The sequence below is a fragment of the Stomoxys calcitrans genome, chromosome 3 (assembly GCF_963082655.1).
Source record: "Stomoxys calcitrans chromosome 3, idStoCalc2.1, whole genome shotgun sequence".
NCBI lineage: Eukaryota > Metazoa > Arthropoda > Insecta > Diptera > Muscidae > Stomoxys > Stomoxys calcitrans.
In genome coordinates this window covers 56986983-57006250 of record NC_081554.1, presented here as the reverse complement: position 1 = coordinate 57006250, position 19268 = coordinate 56986983, and the positions used below count along the sequence as shown (strand labels likewise).

General features: G+C 40.5%; 1 protein-coding gene across 1 annotated transcript in view; it reads left to right on the top strand.

Annotated features, from left to right (window-relative positions):
• LOC106083069 (nitric oxide synthase) overlaps positions 1-19268 on the top strand; it is a 317072-nt gene that overhangs the window by 177497 nt on the left and 120307 nt on the right. The window contains exons 10-12 of the mRNA XM_013245896.2: positions 5245-5389; positions 15373-15477; positions 17106-17170. Coding sequence (XP_013101350.2) covers positions 5245-5389; positions 15373-15477; positions 17106-17170 — 315 coding nt within the window. The remainder of the gene's footprint in view (positions 1-5244; positions 5390-15372; positions 15478-17105; positions 17171-19268) is intronic.

Below are 19268 nucleotides of genomic sequence, written 5' to 3'. Positions count from 1 at the left end.
TATCACTCTTGTTCGGTTCCTAGAAGCTTTAATTTTTGCTGGTTTGCTATGAAGAAAAGCTAAGGACTTACAGCTTTATTGTAATTTATAATTGGCTCATTTTAGCGTATTGCTTACAGTACATAGTTTTTATTTAAATCAATTGGGGTGGAAATACATTCCTTAAAAATCTTTATTTATTAATTAAGTTAATCTAAATGAATCATTGCATTTTGCACATCATTGAAAATTTTCAAATATTTCACCATTGATTTTCCCCTCCTATACAAAATATCGCCATGAATATGTACTCATACGCGAACCCAATGCTTTGCAGGCTGTTATCCAGGTTAACTACATACTCACACACACATACACACACAACACTTGGGGTATTTCACATAAATTATGAAAATGACAGCAACGACAATATGTTAATGAAATACTATGGCCATATACTCTGGTGAAGAACGGAATAGAACTGAAGCATTATCACCTTTGTGCATCATGTGTTAGGAGAGCAAATATTCAAAAGCAGGTGCAAAACACGATGTCACCAGCCACATGATGCACAACACTCGAGGGGCGCAAGCCTTTAGTGCAAGTGGTTTAATTTCATATAGAGGGGCATTATTTTCCACAGGTATAGGTGAGAGCAGAAAAAAAGACCTTTGACACATTTATAATTTTTATAAAATTTAAAAACTTTAATGTGAAATGGTCTGATTTCATATCATGCGACCATCAGATGGTGGGGGGGAAAAAAAATCACAGGCACATGAATTTGAATGTGTTTAATGTCAGCACAAACACCCTCACACACATAAACACTTCCATACATAAACTGTGTCTCATATTCATATTTTTGTGACTCATAAAAGGCGAATTTTGTTTTATCATCCTAAATTGGCCCTCAGACATTAAACGTGGTTAAGACCAGAGTCTATGTAGATATTGCCATCATCATAGCCGCCTTCATCGTCATGACCACCGACAGCCATGTGTTCGAGTGCTTTAACATTTTTACAACATTGACATAAACTTTTTCAAATTTATTCACGTGTCATGATATCGCTGGTTGGTCCTTTAGCTCTTGGTTGCTGTTGTTACTCTAGTGCCATATATTTTTCTTTTTTTTTCTCTCTTTATGCCATCCTGTGAGGTGCATAAAATAATTCTATGGCGAATTGTTTAACAGCAGTGTCTCATATGCAGCAGCAGCAGCAGTACTTGAAGAGAGAGGGAGTGAGAAAGTGAGAGAGAGAGAGATGTGAAAGACATTAAACATTCTATGAATGGATTCATAAAAACGGCAAAATTCGCTAAAGGCAGGCATGCTTAGAATTGTGACAATGGCCGGTGGCATTCATGGCTCTAAATAGCTGACGAAGCTATGCCATAAGGTTAGGTTAAAGTGGCAGATTTGGGGTTCATACTCACCTTTAAACAAATGCTGAGTTTCTAAGGCGCTGAGAAAGCAAGTTTTTCTTTTGATCATAGATCGAGATGGAAAATTTACCAGAACTTTCGGTCTTGGCATAGATTTGAGTCTCGGTGAAAACATAAACCTTGTACACAATACGCCCCACCAGCTTTAAGCTGTTGGCTTAAAATAGATCATCTGGCAACCCATCGGTCTCTGCTGCGTCATTACTATTCCTCCAGATTGCTGTCATTATAACCACCACCATAAGATAAGGGTTTACTAATCTAGTCATTCCGTTTGTAACACCTCGAAATATTCGTCTAAGATCCCATAAAGTATGTATATTCTTGATCGTCTCGACGCTCTGAGTGGATCTAGCATCATGTCCATCCGTACGTCAGTCCAACCGTCCGTCAGTCTGTCGAAATCACGATAGCGATTTAACACGTAAAGCTAGCCGCTTGAAATTTTGCACAGATACTTAATATCAATGTAGGTCATTGGGAATAGCAAATGGGCCATATCGGTTCAGATTTAGATATAGCCCCCATATAAACCGATCTCCCGATTTGACTTCTTGAGCCCTTACAAGCTGCAATTTTCATCCGATTTTGCTGAAATTTTGCATGTAGTGTTCTGTTATGACTTTCAACAACAGTGTCGAGTACGGTTCAAATCGGTCAAGAACCTGATATAGCCCCCATATAAACCAATCTCCCGATTTGTCTTCTTGAACCCTCACAAGACATAATTTTGTTCGATTTGGCTGAAATTTTGTAGGTGGTGTTCTGTTATGACTTCCAACAACTGTGCCAAGTATCGTCCACATCGGTCTATAACCTGTTATAGCCCCCATATAAACCGATCTCCCGATTTGTCTTCTTGAACCCTCACAAGGCGTAATTTTTGGCGATTTGGCTGAAATTTTGCATGCGGTGTTCTGTTATGATTTCCAACAACTATGTCAAGTACGGTCCAAATCGGTCTATAACCTGATATAGCTCCCATACGAACCGATCTCCAGATTTGACTTCTTGAGCCCTTACAAGCCGCAATATTTGTTCGATTTGGCTGAAATTTTGCAGGTGGTGTCCCGTTATGACTTCCAGCAACTGTGCCAAGTACGGTCGAAATCGATCAATAACCTGTTATAGCCCCCATATAAACCGATCTCTAGATTTGACTTCTTGAGCCCTTACAAGCCGCAATACTTGTCCGATTAGGCTAAAATTTTGCGCGTAGTGTTCTGTTATGATTTCCAACAACTCTTGTTAGTACGGTCCAAAACGGTGAATAACCTGATATAGCCCCCACATAAACCGATCCCCAGATTTGTCTTCTGGAGTCCTTACAAGCCGCAATATTTGTCCGATTTGGCTGAAATTTTGCAGGTAGTGTTCCGTTATGACTTCAAACAACTCTGCCAAATACGGTCCAAATAAGTCAATAATCTGATATAGGTCCCATGTAAAGCGGTCTCACGATCATCCTTGTTCGATTCCTAGAAGCTTTAATTTTTGTTGGTTTGACAGAAGTTTGGTATATTGAAAAAAATTATGCCCTTTAACTAAATACATTTTGTCTAAATTTTTTGCAGAATCCATGGTGGTGGGTTCCCAAGATTCGGCCCGGCCGAACTTAGCACACTTTTACTTGTTTGAACTTTTTCTCTTGCATTCTGGATTACCGTCATTATCGCTGCTACGCGATCGGTCCCTTGGACTGGAAGGAGCTTGCTTACTTATAAGAGCTAGATGAGGATTGTCTCAGCACATTTCGTGATTCCGCAGAAAAACGAGAAATCCCTTTCGTGTCTGATCCTGCAGACGTAGCTAACACGTTGCTAGAGCTAGAGGCATACCCACAAATCCAGTTCCCCTGAAATGTGCTAGGTAGTTCCTAGTCTCTCAAGCTCGTCCGCTTTACAATTCCCTGGGATATCTCTGTGGCCCGGCACCCAAAACAGCTGAATTTTGAACTGTTCAGCCATGTCGTTGAGAGATCTGCGACAGCCGAGGGCAGTTTTTGTGTTCAGAAATACGTTCTCCAAGGATTTATTGGCTGCTTGGCTGTCTGAGAAGATATTTATGCCAATCGTCGTAATAATGGTATTTGGATCCGGTTAAGTATTGAGCAGTAGGCGGACTTTGGAAGCGCCGTCCACCAGACCACAGCACCATATAGCATTATAGCTCTGACAAATGCAGTATATACCCAATGCATGACACACGGTATAAACCCCCTACGTTTGCCAATGACTCTCTTGCAGGTGTATAGGGCAAGAGTTGCCTTTCTTGCCCTTTCCGAAATGTTGGATTGGAAGTTCCATTTCCTGTCCAGCAAAACTCCCAGGTATTTTGCACTTTCTGTAAACCTAACATTGTCTCCACCCAAGGAGACAGATCCCACTGTAGGCAACTTGTATCTCCTCCTGAAAAGAACTACTTCTGTCTTGCACGGATTTATACCTCACGGCATTGGTCGCTTGATACAAACTGCAGTGGTCGGGTAACCTTTTCGGTATGACCAGTCCCGGATCTTAAGAGTACACCCCAAAGCCCACCTGGTTGTTTAGTTTGGAGACATCCGTATAGAAGTCTATGTAGCTTCTGTTACCAGGGATATCGTAGTTCCAATCGGTTCTATCAGTTTCTCTGGTAGGGTGTTATCCACACTGCCTGGAACATCGGACATTGTATCAAGGAGAAAGCTCCCTTAACCTCACGGCAGTGGTCGCTGCAATTTGTCTAGCCCATCTCCAAAGGCATAAGACGTAGTATTAAATTCAGTGCATCAGTTGGTGTCGTCCTCAATGCGGCTATGATGCACAAACAAGTCATCCTTTGGATCCGATTAAGTATTGAGCAGTAGGCGTACTTTGGAAGTGCCGTCCACCAGACCACAACACCATATAGCATTATAGGTCTGACAACTGCAGTATATACCCAATGCATGACACGCGGTCTAAACCCCCAACTTAAGCCAATGGCTCTCTTGCAGGTGTATAGGGCAAGAGTTGCCTTTCTTGCCCTTTCCGAAATGTTGGATTTGAAGTTCAATTTCCTGTCCAGCAAAACTCCCTGGTATTTTGCACTTTCTGTAAACGGAACATTGTCTTCTCCCAAGGAGACAGGTTCCATTGATTTGACAGAAGGTTAGGTAATTGTAGCCGAAGCCAATGAAAGGCATCTATTGACTATGGCGAAAAATGCCAATAAGGATTATATTGGGGGTCATTTACAATTTACCTAAGACAGCAGGCCCATTGTGTTCCTCCAGTGGATACTGCGGCCTATTTCGTTTATGGATCTTTTTTTGTGTGTCATCTCACTGTGTGTCTGTGTTGGCTTAGCTCTTATCATTTTGGCCACTGAAATGTTACTGAGTTTGTAAATGACATGTTTTGGATGTTTTTGTAATTGTTTTGAATGACACTGGCAGCAGAAGCGCCAAGCTAGCGACATCAAAAAGTCAACGACTAAGTTGTTGATGGTTGTTGTTTGGTATTTATTTTCTTTTTTTTTTTTTTTGTTGGTAGCACACTACAGGGGGGCCTAACATAAAGTTGGGGCAACAACAATAATAAACCGACATACATATGTAGAAGGTCATCACCATAAACGGATGAGAAAGCCGCTTAAATAAAACAATTGTTGTCTAGTAAAATTAAGTAGTACGATTTAACTATTTTATTTCATGGTGAGAGGGTTGGTATGCGATGAAGATGAAAGATCATGTAATGAAAATTTAATTAAATTAATTTTTATTTATATTAAATTTGTTGTATACTTACCTATTGGTTTTCTTACTCTCTTTCTCTTTACCTTTCTTTCCCTTAGGGCTGTGAAGTTTACATCGAAATTATTCGGACGTGCTTTATCGAAACGTATCAAAGCCACCGTTCTCTATGCCACCGAAACGGGAAAATCCGAGCAATATGCCAAACAGTTGTGCGAACTATTGGGTCATGCATTCAATGCCCAGGTAAGGAACTTCAACAAGAAAAACGAAAATTATTAAGAATTTCAATGGAAATAATCATAGCAAACACAAATAAGAGTAAAAGTTTAAGAATTGAAATTGGATTAAATGGAAACGGGGACGATAACTGTATAAAATTCAGATACACAAGTTAAAGAGCTTAAGCATTATAGGAAAAAACATTTATTTATGCACAACGAATTTAAGGTGTCTCTTTCTGTTTCAAAAAAATCCAAACTGTCTGCCGCCCTCCCAAAAATCTAGATATTAAATTTTCCTCTAATATTTCTGGCAAATACCACGAATAAATCAAAACATTACCCAGAGAAAATCTTTCTCGTTATTACACACAATGCTGCATAATTTTTTACAACGTTTTTGGCCATCCATGCGTATGATTATCCCCCGAATATTTTATGTGATTTTGAGGATTTCTCATACGCCACCATGTACCCAGAAATCCCTCGCACAAATTTAATGCCCCATTTTAAAGAGGGTTTCAATATATTATGGACACTTCATTGAAGTAAATTGACTTATTTAAGGGCATGACATGAGATTTTATAGCAAAAAATTGTTTGCCACATTAAAGACATTTTTAAATGTCAATTTTAAAGAAATTTAAAAGGACTTTTAATATATTGTTATGCAATTAAATACTAAAACAAGTAAAAGCGTGCTAAGTTCGGCCGGGCCGAATCTTATATACCCTCCACCATGGATCGCATTTGTCGAATTCTTTTCCCGGTATCTCTTCTTAGGCAAAAAAAAGGATGTAAGAAAAGATTTGCTCTGCTATTAGAGCGATATCAAGATATGGTCCGGTTTGGACCACAATTAAATTATATGTTGGAGACCTGTGTAAAATGTCATCCAATTCGAATAAGATTTGCACCCTTTGGGGGCTCAAGAAGTAAAATAGAGAGACCGATTTATATGGGAGCTGTATCGGGCTATAGACCGATTCAGACCATAATAACCACGTATGCTTATGGTCATGAGAGGGCCCGTCATACAAAATTTCAGGCAAATCGGATGAGAATCGCGACCTCTAGAGGCTCAAAAAGTCAAGATCCCAGATCGGTTTATATGGCAGCTATATCGGGTTATGAACCGATTTAAACCTTATTTGCCACATTTATTGAAAGTAAGAATAAAATACGTAATGCAAAATTTCAGCCAAATCGGATAAGAATTGCGCACTCTAGAGGCTCAAGAAGTCAAGACCCAAGATCGGTTTATATGGCAGCTATATCAAAACATGAACCGATATGGCCCACTTACAATACCAACCGACCTACACTAATAAGAAGTATTTGTGCAAAATTTCAAGCGGCTAGCTTTACTCCTTCGGAAGTTAGCGTGCTTTCGACAGACAGACGGACGGACGGACAGACGGACGGACATGGCTGGATCGACATAAAATTTCACGACGATCAAGAATATATATACCTTATGGGGTCTCAGACGAATATTTCGAGTAGTTACAATCAGAATGACGAAATGACTATTATGACACAATCAATATCTTGTATGTTGAAAGTCAGAAATTGTTGTGCAAAATTTCAGCCCAATCGGATAAGAATTGCGCCTTCCAGAGGCTCAAGAATCAAGGATGCGGAATTGGTTTATGGACATATAATGGACCGATTTGGCGAATTTACAATCCCAACAGATCTCTTCTAATAAGAAGCGTTCTTGCTAAATTTTAAGCTCGCTAGTGCTTTCGTCAGACAGACAGACGGACGGACAGACGGTTATTGTTAAATCGACTTGGGGGTATACTATTGGGTTGCCCAAAAAGTAATTGCGGATTTTTCATATAGTCGGCGTTGACAAATTTTTTCACAGCTTGTGACTCTGTAATTACATTCTTTCTTCTGTCAGTCATCAGCTGTTAATTTTAGCTTGCTTTAGAAAAAAAAGTGTAAAAAAGTATATTTGATTAAAGTTCATTCTAAGTTTTATTAAAAATGCATTTACTTTCTTTTAAAAAATCCGCAATTACTTTTTGGGCAACCCAATAATTTCGTCACTCCTATGGCGGGGGGTATAACAAGTAAACACGTGTTAAGTTCGGCCGTGCGGAGCTTTGGATATCCACCTGAGTTATTAATGCAGCGTTTATGGGCTCAAGCGTTTAATCGGCATATCGCTCTATATGGCAGCTATATCTGAATAAAGACAGATCTGAACCATATTTGAGTCGGATATCGGGAGGCTTAAAACAACACACTGTTTCTAATTTCATTGAAATCGGATAATAAATGAGCCTGTTATGGGCTTAAGACCCTAAACCGGCATATCGGTCTATATGGCAGATATAAGTAAATATGGTCCGATTTTACCCGATTTGATTCAAGAACTTAACCAGCGTATAGAAGAAATACGACTTACTTACTTTAATTGGCTATGACACAATATTTCTTCCACTAGCCGAACGTAGAATAGCGTTCCAAGCGCCTCGATCTTCTGCACTCATTCTAAAAATCTCTGACACCAAGTTTCGAAGTGTCTCCCACAACTTGATCTTTCCATCGGGCTTTTTGCCTTCCCGGTTTGCGTGTACCACCGTATTTGCCTTCAAAAGACTTCTTTGCTGGAGCTTCTTCATCCATTTTGACAACATGACCTAGCCAACGCAGCCGTTGTTAAATGTAACTATGCTATCGTCGTCGACAACTCGTGGTTCATACGTCGCCTAAATGCTCCATTAACGCAAACTGGTCCATATATTTTACGAAGAATCTTTCTCTCAAATACTCCAAGCACTGCCTCATCTGCTTTAACCCATGCTTCAGTACTATATAACAGCACGGGTGGTATCAGTGTCTTGTATAGTGTAAGCTTTTTCTGTCGAAAGGTGGCCTTGTTTCTAAACTGCTTACTTAGTCCAAAGTAGCATCTGTTTAACAGTATTAGTCTTCGCTTTATCTGAAAACTGGTGTCATTTGTTTCGGTTATGGCGGTGCCGAGGTAGATAAAGTTACTGACTATCTCAAAGTTGTGAATCCCAACTTTCTCCATGTTCTTTATCTACTCGGTTGTGCAAGGCTTTTTGGGAGTGGAAACCATCCATTTCTTCGTCTTATCTCCATTTACTGCCAGACCCATTTTCACTGACTCTCTTTCGATTCTTTCAAAGGCTGCAGTTACTACTTCCGGTGATCGACCTATGATATCGATATCGTCGGCATAGGCGAGTAGCATGTGCTCTCTTGTGATTAGTGTGCCATATCTATTCACTTCTGCATCTCGTATAATCTTCTGCAGCAGGATATTAAAGAGGCTGTCTCCTTGTCTGAAACCTCGTTTGGTATTAAATGATTCGGAGAGATTCTTTACTATTCTCACTGAGGAACGTGTACCAGCATCCTGTCATCCTGCAGAGTCTTATTAATTTTGCAGGGATACCAAACTCAGACATGGCTTGAAATACCTTTGAACGTAAAGGAGTATCGAAGGCGGCTTTGTAGTCAACAAAGAGGTAGTAGGTGTTGATTTGTTCTTCTCGCGTCTTTTCCAGGATTTGGCGCAGTGTGAATATCTGCTCCGGGATGGATTTACCTGGTTTAAAGCCGCATTGATAGGGTCCAATTATCTCATTGACTTTAGGTTTTAATCTTTCACACAGTACGCTCGAGAGTATCTTGTATGCGATGGGGAGGAGACTTACTCCTCTGTAGTTGGCACATTCCATCTTGTCTCCTTTTTTGTGTACGGCACATAGTATGCTGAGGTTCCAATCATCGGGTATGCATTCTTCTAGCCAGATTGCGCAGATAAGCTGATGCATACGCCTTATCAGCGTATCGCCTCCGGTCTTAAATAGTTCAGCGGGTAACCCGTCGGCTCCTGCTGCCTTGTTGTTCTTTAGTCGGGTTACTGCTACTTGGACCTCATCCTGACTAGGAGGTAAACATTCTATACCATCATCAGGGATTGGTTCTGCGGTATCCTCTTCGCCGCCAACATCGGACACTAGCAGTTGTGTAAAATGTTCTTTCCATATCCTCAGCATGTTGTCTGTGTCAGTTACCAGATTTCCTTCTTTGTCTCTGCAGGAGAATGTGCCTGCACCAAAGCCATCGGTTTGGTGTTTAATTCTTTGGTAGAATTTCCGGACTTCATTCTGACTCCTGTACATCTCAATTCGTTTGCACTCACGTCTTTCCATTTTCTTTTTCTTTCTGCGGAATAGACTTTTTTTCCTGATGGTCTCGCCAGGATTCGAACCCAGGCGTTCAGCGTCATAGGCGGTCATGCTAACCTCTGCGCTACGGTGGCCTCTCACCATGGACCTATTAGCGACTGAAAATTGTCCTTAAAAAGATTTTGAGAATTTTTCGATTTTCAACCACAGTGAGGAGGCACCTTACCATTGGGCTCAAACTTCAATCGGACAGCACTCGAAAATATGTGAAAAGTTTGCCCCTAGTCCTTAATAAAAATTCATGGGCAAATATTTCATTACTGACGTGACCTAACCGATCAGGAGGTTGTCTCTATTACACGGTAGATAGATGAAGGCCAAAATAAGAACTGGGAAATGCTTATCCCTGTAACGAAAAATTTTTTTTAAGATTAAGATTTCAACTTCTTATCTGAAGCTCATCTCCCTCCAGTAGAAGCTGAGTTGGGAAGATACGCGCTTCAGATATCGTGATCTTAAGCGGAATCGGAGATTTTACCCTCAATCGGAATCCGGTTCGGAGTTGACTCCCAAGGTCAGAGCTGCCAAGGGCCGCAGAACGGCTCTCAATCCTGCATTCTGGATGAGGGCAACGTTAATGCCCTGAATATTCCCATAACTCTGAGTAACTCGTCCAATGCAGCTACCTCGGGGTGGTGCAAATTAATCTGTACCAATTGCAGGCATTGCAGTGGCTAAAGGACTGCAGGGGCTCAATATTTCAAATCGGGAGACCGGGTCATATGGGAGCTATGTCAGGTTATAGACCGATTTCAACCGTACTTGGCTTGGTTATTGGATGTCGTAACAGAACATTACATGCAAATCAGATAACAATTGCGGTTTCTAGGGGCTTAATATGTCAAATCGAGGGATCGATTTATATGGGTGCTAATCTGAGCCGATATGGACCATTTGCAATCCCCAACGGCCTACATCAATAAAATTATTGCTTAATTTTAGGGTATTTTTATACCCACCACCATAGGGAGGGGGTATACTAATCTAGTCATTCCGAAATATAGATCTGCGACCCAATAAAGTATATATTGGGTTGCCCAAAAAGTAATTGCGGATTTTTTAAAAGAAAGTAAATGCATTTTGGATTGTCTCGACACTCTGAGCCGAACTGGCTATGTCCGTCCGGCTGCCGAAATTACGTAAGCGGTCGAAAGCAAAAAGCTGTCCGCTTGAAATTTTGCACACATGATTCCTAATGGATGTAGGTCGTTGGGGATTGCAAATGGGCTATATCATATAAACCGATCCCTCGATTTGGTCGATCCGATTGGGCTTAAATTGTGAACAAAGACTTGGGTTTTGACTTTCGACAAGTATGAAACGAATCAATATGGCCCAATATAAACCGATCCCCGGATTTGACTTCTTGAGCCCTTAGAAGCCTCAATTTTCATCCAATTTGGCTAAAATTTAAAACAAAGACTTGAGTTATGACTTTTGACATCTATGCCAAGTATGAAACGAATCGATATAGCCAATTTTGACCGGATTTGACTTCTTCGGCCCTTAGACGCCTAAATGTTCACCTGGTTTGACTGAAAATTGACCCAAAAACCTATCTTATGACTAACAACACCAGTGCCAAGTTTTATCCGAATCGTTCAATATGATGATATAGGCTCCCCCTATGTACCGATATCCCGAAATGACCTCTTGAGACCAAAACAAGTCAAAGGGCCTTAAGTTCGGCCGGGCCGAACTTTGGATACCCACCAAGTCGGGTATATATGTAAACAACCTTTCGTCAAAATCCGGTGAAATTTGCATACTTTACGCCCCAAAGCAGCTACATCGAAATATATTCCGATTTGGACCAAATACTAATAAGTACAAGTCATTGTTGAATTGTGTAGAACAAAATATTGGTCTCTTTAGTAGCGATATCTATAAATAAACCGATCTGAACCATATACGACACATAAGTCACTGTGTCAAATTTCAGTGAAATCGGATTATAAATGCGTCTTTTATGGCCCCAAACCCTTATATCGAGGGATCGGTCTATATGGCAGCTATATTCAAATCTGGACCTATCTAGACTAAATTGAAGAAGGATGTCGAAGGGCCTATCACAACTCACTGTCCCAAATTTCGGCGACATCGGTCATTAAATGCGCCGTTTATGGGCTCAAAACCTTAAATCGGGAGATCGGTCTATATAACAGCTATATGCAAATCTGGACCGATTTAAGCCATATTCCAGAAGTATGTTGACATGCTTAACTTAACTGACTGTCAGAAATTTTGGCGACATCGGACAATAAATGTGCCTTGTATGGGCCTAAAACCCCAAATCGAGACATCGGTCCATATGGCAGCTATATCCAAACCTGGACCGATCCAGGCCAAATTGAAGTAGGATGTCGAAGGGCCGAACACAACTCGCTGTCTCAAATTTCGGCGACATCGGACAATAAATGCGCCTTTTAAGGGCCCAAACGCATAAATCGGGAGACCGGTCTATATAACAGCTATATCCAAATCTGGACCGATCTAGGCCAACTTTAAAAAGGATGTAGACTAGCCTAACACAACTCACTGTCACAAATTTCAACAAAATCTGATAATAAATGTGGCTTTTATGTGCCTAAGACCCTAAATCGGCGGATCGGTCTATATAGCAGTAATATCGAAATCAGGACCGATCTAGGCCAAATTGAAGTAGGATGTCGAAGGGCGTAACCCAACTCACTGTCCCAAATTTCAGCAAAATCGTATAATAAATGTGGCTTTTATGGGTCTAAGACCCAAAATCGGCGGATCGGTCTTTATGGGGGCTATATGAAGATATAGCCCATCTTCGAACTTAACCTGCTTATGGACAAATAAAGAATCTGTGCAAAGTTTCAGCCAAATATCTCAATTTTTAAAGACTGGAAAGTGATTTCAACAGACAGACGGACGGACGTGGCTCGTCTTAGATTTTTACGCTGATCAAGAATATATATACTTTATAGGATCGGAAATGGATCTTTCGGTGTGTTGCAAACGGAATGACAAAGTGAATATACCCCCATGCTTCTGTGAAAAGCACGCTAATTTTCGAAGGATTTAGCGTGCGTCTATTAGTGAAGCTCTGTCTGGATTCTAAATGGGCCAAATCGTTTCATATTTAGCTATAGCTGCCATGTAAACCGATCTCCAGATTTTACTTCTTGAACCTCTAGAGGGCAAAATTCTTATGCGATTTGGTTGAAATGTCGTATTTTGACGTCATCTTTGTCCTCTAGTATACGTGCCACACCTAACCTAACCTCTGATATCCTTCAGCTTGATAGCCTTTGCTAAAGAAAGTAGTCACAACAGATCCTCTCTATGTCTGAACTCAATGAGTTAAGGCAATTGTCTAGGCGAATCAGGAATCCCTAGCTTAAATTCCTAAATTTTTCCAAAGAAGACAAATTTCAATCTGATTGCCTTAAGCTCATTATTTTGTTATCCATAATTAAAAAACCCCTAAAGGCTATGATATATAAGAGTTAAAATTAATAACATTTTTGTGTGGATCATAGGGAAAGGGCAAAGCCTTTCACCAACAGACAGCACTTGTATTGTTTTTGACCTTCACCCCACAAAATAGTCGTATATTAGCTTGATATTGGCCAACATCATAAAGACCTTTATGGGCATTAGGCTTATTTTAATTAACAAAAAAAAAAATTATTAAGGGAGGGTGAACCTTAGCATTTTGTTGGTTGGTTGGTTGGTTGGTTGGTATGATGAGGTCATGACATTAAAGCCTCTCGCAGCAGTGGAGGGGTGGGCATTGGTCCAAAATGAGGGCGGAGAGAATATTCAAAGCAAAGGACAGTGGTCTAGAATAGAAATTCATTGCAGGGAAATCCATAGCATTTTTTGTGCCTATAGAAAATGTTGGTTTTTTCCCTCCTAATGCTGGCAATATTTGTAAGGTACTATTCTATGTCAAGCTTCTCTCCAAAAGAGGTGTCGCATTGCGGCAAGCCGTTCGGACTCGGTTAAAAAAAAGGAGGCCCCCTATCACTGAGCTTAAACTTGAATCGGGCTGCACTCTGCTTCTTAGTGGAGTGTTCTTGGGCAAAATTTTGCATTTGCAAGTAAAAAGGCATTAACCCATTAACGACGAATGGGTAAAACACCCAAGAATAGAGCAGTCTGCGAAAAAATTTAGCTCAAGTTAGAAAAGAGGAGAAATTTCGATTGGTGAAAAGTAAAGGAATGAAAAAATTTCAAAAAATTCCCTTCTTAGGCAAAAAAGGACCACAATTAAATTACATGTTGGAGACCTGTGTAAAATTTCAGCCAATTCGAATAAGAATTGCATCCTTTGGGGGCTCAAGAAGTAAAATAGAGAGATCCATTTATATGGGAGCTGTATCGGGCTATAGACCGATTCAGACCATAATAAACACGTATGTTGATGGTCATAAGAGAATCCGTCGAACAAAATGTCAGCCAAATCGGATAAGAAATGAACCCTCTAGAGGGTCAAGAAGTCAAGTCCCCAGATCTGTTTATATGGCAGCTATATCAGGTTATAGACCGATTTGAACCTTATTTGACACAGTTGTTGAAAGTAAGAATAAAATACGTCTTCCAAAATTTCAGCCAAATCGGATAGCAATTGCGCCCTCTAGAAGCTCAAGAAGTCAGGTCCCCAGACCTGTTTATATGACAGCTATATCAGGTTATGGACCGATTTGAACCATACTTGGCACAGTTGTTGGAAGTCATATCGAAATACGTCGTGCAAAATTTCATTCCAATCGGAAAAGAATTGCGCCCTCTAGAGGCTCAAGAAGTCGAGACCCAAGATAGGTTTATATGGCAGCTATACCAGGTTATGAACCGATTTGAACCATACTTTGCCCAATTATTGAATATCGTAACAAAACACGTCGTGCAAAATTTCATTCCAATCGGAAAAGAATTGCGTCCTCTAGAGGCTCAAGAAGTCAAGACCCAAGATCGGTTTATATGCCAGCTATATCAAAATATGGATCGATATGGCCTATTTACAATACCAACTGACCTACACTACTAAGAAGTATTTGTGCAAAATTTCAAGCGGCTAGCTTTACTCCTTCGGAAGTTAGCGTACTTTCGAAGACAGACGGACGGACGGACAGACGAACGGACATAAAATGTCGCGACGAATATTTCGAGTAGTTACAAACAGAATGATGAAATTAGTTTACCCCCCATCATATGGTGGAGGGTATAATGATTTGTTTGTTGTAAAAAAATAGTTACTTTACTAACCTTACTTTAATACGCTATGGATTTTGGCTATTAGATTTAGCCCACTGTGCTATGTTTTTTCGATTATTTTTATAACAAATCCAATAAACAACCCATTTAAGCAAATTTCTGTGAGACACTCGAATATGTTAAAGGCCACTTACTTGTTTGAATACCTAAAGAGCATTATTATGTATATACCTGAATAGCATGAGCAATGGCTTCGGCAAACATATGATTGTGGCCAAAATGTTTGGCCATTAACCCTAGGAAACAATGGAGGACAGACAGCCTCAGCATCACTCAATCATGGCTGTGATAATGGCATTTGAAAATGTTTTTGCTCACACGCAATGTGCTCGCAAGAGCCTTACAGGAAGGAGGCTCTTCTATTAGAATTAGCAATTCCAATGCATGAGATGAAAAACGCAGCGGAACTCCATAGTCATCATTGGAATGGCTTACTTAATAGCATTTTGCCTTAATTAGCCTCATATTAATGTGGTCTTATTTGCCCGGTGTTTTCATTTTCTTTTCTTTTTGCTTTTTACAGCTTTGCTGTATGGCCGAGTACGATGTATCTTCGATTGAACATGAAGCTCTGCTGATTGTGGTGGCCTCCACCTTTGGAAATGGTGACCCACCGGAAAATGGTGAGGTAAGTAGACTTTAGAGATTGAAGGAAAAAATTAAAAATATTTCAAAAAGAAAAATCTCAACAATTAAGAAATAAAATTTAAACAAAATTTTTTATACAAAGAAAATTTTTACCAAATTTTCGATAGAAAAAAAACAACAAAAATTTTGACAAATTTTTGCTTAGAATTAATCTTTTGAAAACATTTTCTATAGGAATCACATTTTTACTAAATTTTTATGGGAATAAAATTTTGAAAAAATTTTCAATAGAAAACATTTCCGATACGCCATGTATTTTCATCCACAGCTATGTCGAATTGATTAAGGTGCTCTACACACCCATCGACTATTGAGTACGGTGTAGAGCACGCTTTTGTTTCGAAACAGTGCTCAATGGAGGCCACCGTAGGGCAGAGGTTAGCATGTCCGCCTATGACGCTGAACGCCTGAAAAAAATCGTCAGCGAACCTAGGCGTTTAGCGGCATACGTGGACATGCTAAACTCTGCGCTACGGTGACCACCAATGTGTCCCAGTCAAAAACACTTTCTCCCTTATCACCGAAGGCTTTTAGCAACCAGAATTTCGGGACCAGACTTTGCAGAGTTTGCAGTGATCCACCTCTCTCCAAAGAGGTGGCAACGCGCCGTTCGGACTCGGCTATGAAAAGGAGGCTCCTTGAGCTTAAACTTGAATCGGACTGCACTCATTGCAATTTTGCTCAATAAGTCATTTAACTCTCCTAAGCATTGATGACTACTTTGTATCTTAATTGTGAGAAGTAGGGCTTTCCTATCTTGGAGACCACCGTAGCGCAGAGGTTAGCATGTCTGCCTATGACGCTGAACGTCTGCATTCGAATCCTGGCGTAAACATCAGAAACAACTTTCAGCGGTGGTTATCCTCACCTAATGCTAGCGATATTTGTGAAAATTTCTTTCCAAAGAGGTGTCGCACTGTGGCACACCGTTCGGATTCGGCAATTAAAAGGAGGCCCCTTAGCAATGAGCTTAAATTTACATCCGACAGCACTCATTGGCATGTGAGAAGTTTGCCCCTGTTCCTTAATGGAATGTTCATGAGCAAATTTGCATTGGCAAGGCTTGCTTCTCTCTTACAGCGGAAGACTTATTGAGCTCTGTTTCAAAACAAAAGCATGCTCTACATTGTACTCAACAGTCGATGGGTATGTAGAGCACCTTAATCAAAATTCACAAAGATGTTGATGAAGATACATGGCATATCAGAAATCGTGATCCACCATGCCAGTCAAAATGTTTTAAAAACTCCACACACTTGCCTGGCTTTAAGAAGTTCATAAAAATAAGATTTTAACAAAAATATTTATAGAAATGAAATTTTGACAAAATTTTCTGTGTGAATAAAATTAATTTTTCCATTGTATAAAATTTTTGATCATTAAAAAGCTGAACTCGAAAGAGAAATTAATACACCATAAGAAAAATGATCTTCGGCCTAACGTCCAAATAAAATAAGAAATTAAATATTTTAAGATCAATTTTCCGAAAAAAACTCAAATTTTGTCAAAATTCTCTTTTAAATAAAAATTTGACATACAAAAATTTCACTTCTCAAATAAAATGTTGACAAATTGTTCTTTAAATTATTTTCATTTATTTTTATACAGCTCTTCTCCCAGGATTTGTATGCCATGAGAGTACAAGAATCAGCTGAAAGTGGTCAAGATTCCAGGTATGTCTATATAGTAAGGGTATTTTATCTGCAAATATTTTTACTTTAATATGGGCGATTTTAAAAGAATTTTTAAACAACCTCCTTTTTACCTCATTCCTCATTTTTGTTATTAGAGAAGTGATTGGGTAAATTATTCAAGAAAACTCTATCACTCATATCAAATGAAACTCGGACACTTTGGAATAAGATGGAAAAATCTACTACGTTGTTAGTGAGGACCCAGACTTTCGCCAGGTGTGGGGTTCTTTATGCAAGTTTTATGCTAAAAATACATCGTAGCTCTTTTTAAGGATATATTAGCATAGGTTTCGCATCCGGATCCGCTTTGACATGGATTCTTGTGGGGCATTCGCACCAAAAATCCTTAGATTCCTTGAGACCAGTTGTCCTGTAAGTTTGTCATCAAAGTCATTCTTAACCAACCTAAGCATTTCTTTAACAAATCTAAGCTTTGCTCTTCTGCTCTTATTTCTTCAATCTTTTCCTACAGTAATTTCCTTCTGTTATACCCGTGACATAAACTTAAAAAGTGTTAGTTAAGCTTTACATAACTAACAGTCTCTTCCAAGGCCGTCTTCAATCCCATGGCAGCCGGTTGTACGTACCGGATTGACCCCATGGAGTTCTCCATCGGCTAGGGCTGCCGCCTCAGTGGACAACACACTGCTACAACAACAACAGTCTCTTTATATACCTTCCTTCATACGATGAGGATATCATTCAGTCATCCAATTTGTAACTCATAGCAATAATGATCTGAGACCCCACAAAGTTGCACGTATCAAAATACAACTGCCATGTTGGCTAGGTCATATTGTCAGAATGGATGAATGAGCTCCAGCAAAGAAGCCAATCACATTGGTACACGCAAACCGGGACGACCAAAAGCCCGAAAGGAAGATCAAGTGGTGGGAGACACCTCGAAACTTGCTGTCAAAGATTTTACAATAAGTGCTGAAGATCGAGGCGTTTGGAACACTATTCTATGTTCGTCTAATAGGACAAATGTTCTGTCATATCTAATTGAAGAAAGAAGAAGATCTCACAAAGTATACCTATTCAGCCATGTCCGCCCACCTTTCCATCTGTCTGCCCATATGTTCGTAAGTCTGTCCATCCGTCCGTGTGTCTATCCGTCCGTCTATCTGTCCGCCCGTCTGTCTGTCCACCCGTCTGTCTCTCCATCCGTCTGTCTGTCTATCCGTCTGTCCATCCGTCCGTCTATCTGTCCATCCGTCCGTCTGTCTGTCCATTCGTCCGTCTGTCTGTCCATCCGTCCATCCGTCCGTCTCTCTGTCCATCCGTCCGTCTGTCTGTCCATCCGTCCGTCTCTCTGTCCATCCGTCCGTCTGTCTGTCCATTCGTCCGTCTGTCTGTCCATTCGTCCGTCTGTCTGTCCATCCGTCCGTCTGTCTGTCCATCCGTCCGTCTGTCTGTCCACCCGTCCGTCTGTCTGTCCATCCGTCCGTATGACTGTCCATCCGTCCGTCTGACTGTCCATCCGCAAGCGTTCGCTGTCTATCCGTACGTCTGTCTATCCGTACGTCTGTCTTTCCGTCCGTCAGTCTGTCTTTCCGTCCGTCAGTCTGTCTTTCCGTCCGTCCGTCTGTCTGTCCATCCGTCCGTCTGTCTGTCCATCCGTCCGTCCGTCTGTCTGTCCATCCGTACGTCTGTCTGTCCATCCGTACGTCTGTCTGTCCATCCGTCCGTCTGTCTGTCCATCCGTCCGTCCGTCTGTCTGTCCATCCGTCCGTCTGTCTGTCTGTCCATTCGACCGTCTGTCTGTCCATCCGTACGTCTGTCTGTCCATCCGTCCGTCTGTCCATCCGTCCGCCTATATATCCATCCGTCCGTCTGTCTGTCAAAAGCAGGCTAACTTTCGAAGAAGTAAAGCTAGGTACTTGGCATTTTGAACAAATACTTCTTAGTAGTGCATGTCAATTGGAATTTAAAATAGGCCAAATCGATCCTGTTTTGATATAGCTGCCATATAAACCGAATTTATTATCCGATTTGGCTGAAATTTTGTACTATGACATACAACAGATGTGCCAAGTATGGACTGAATCGATCCACAACCTCATATAGCTTCCCT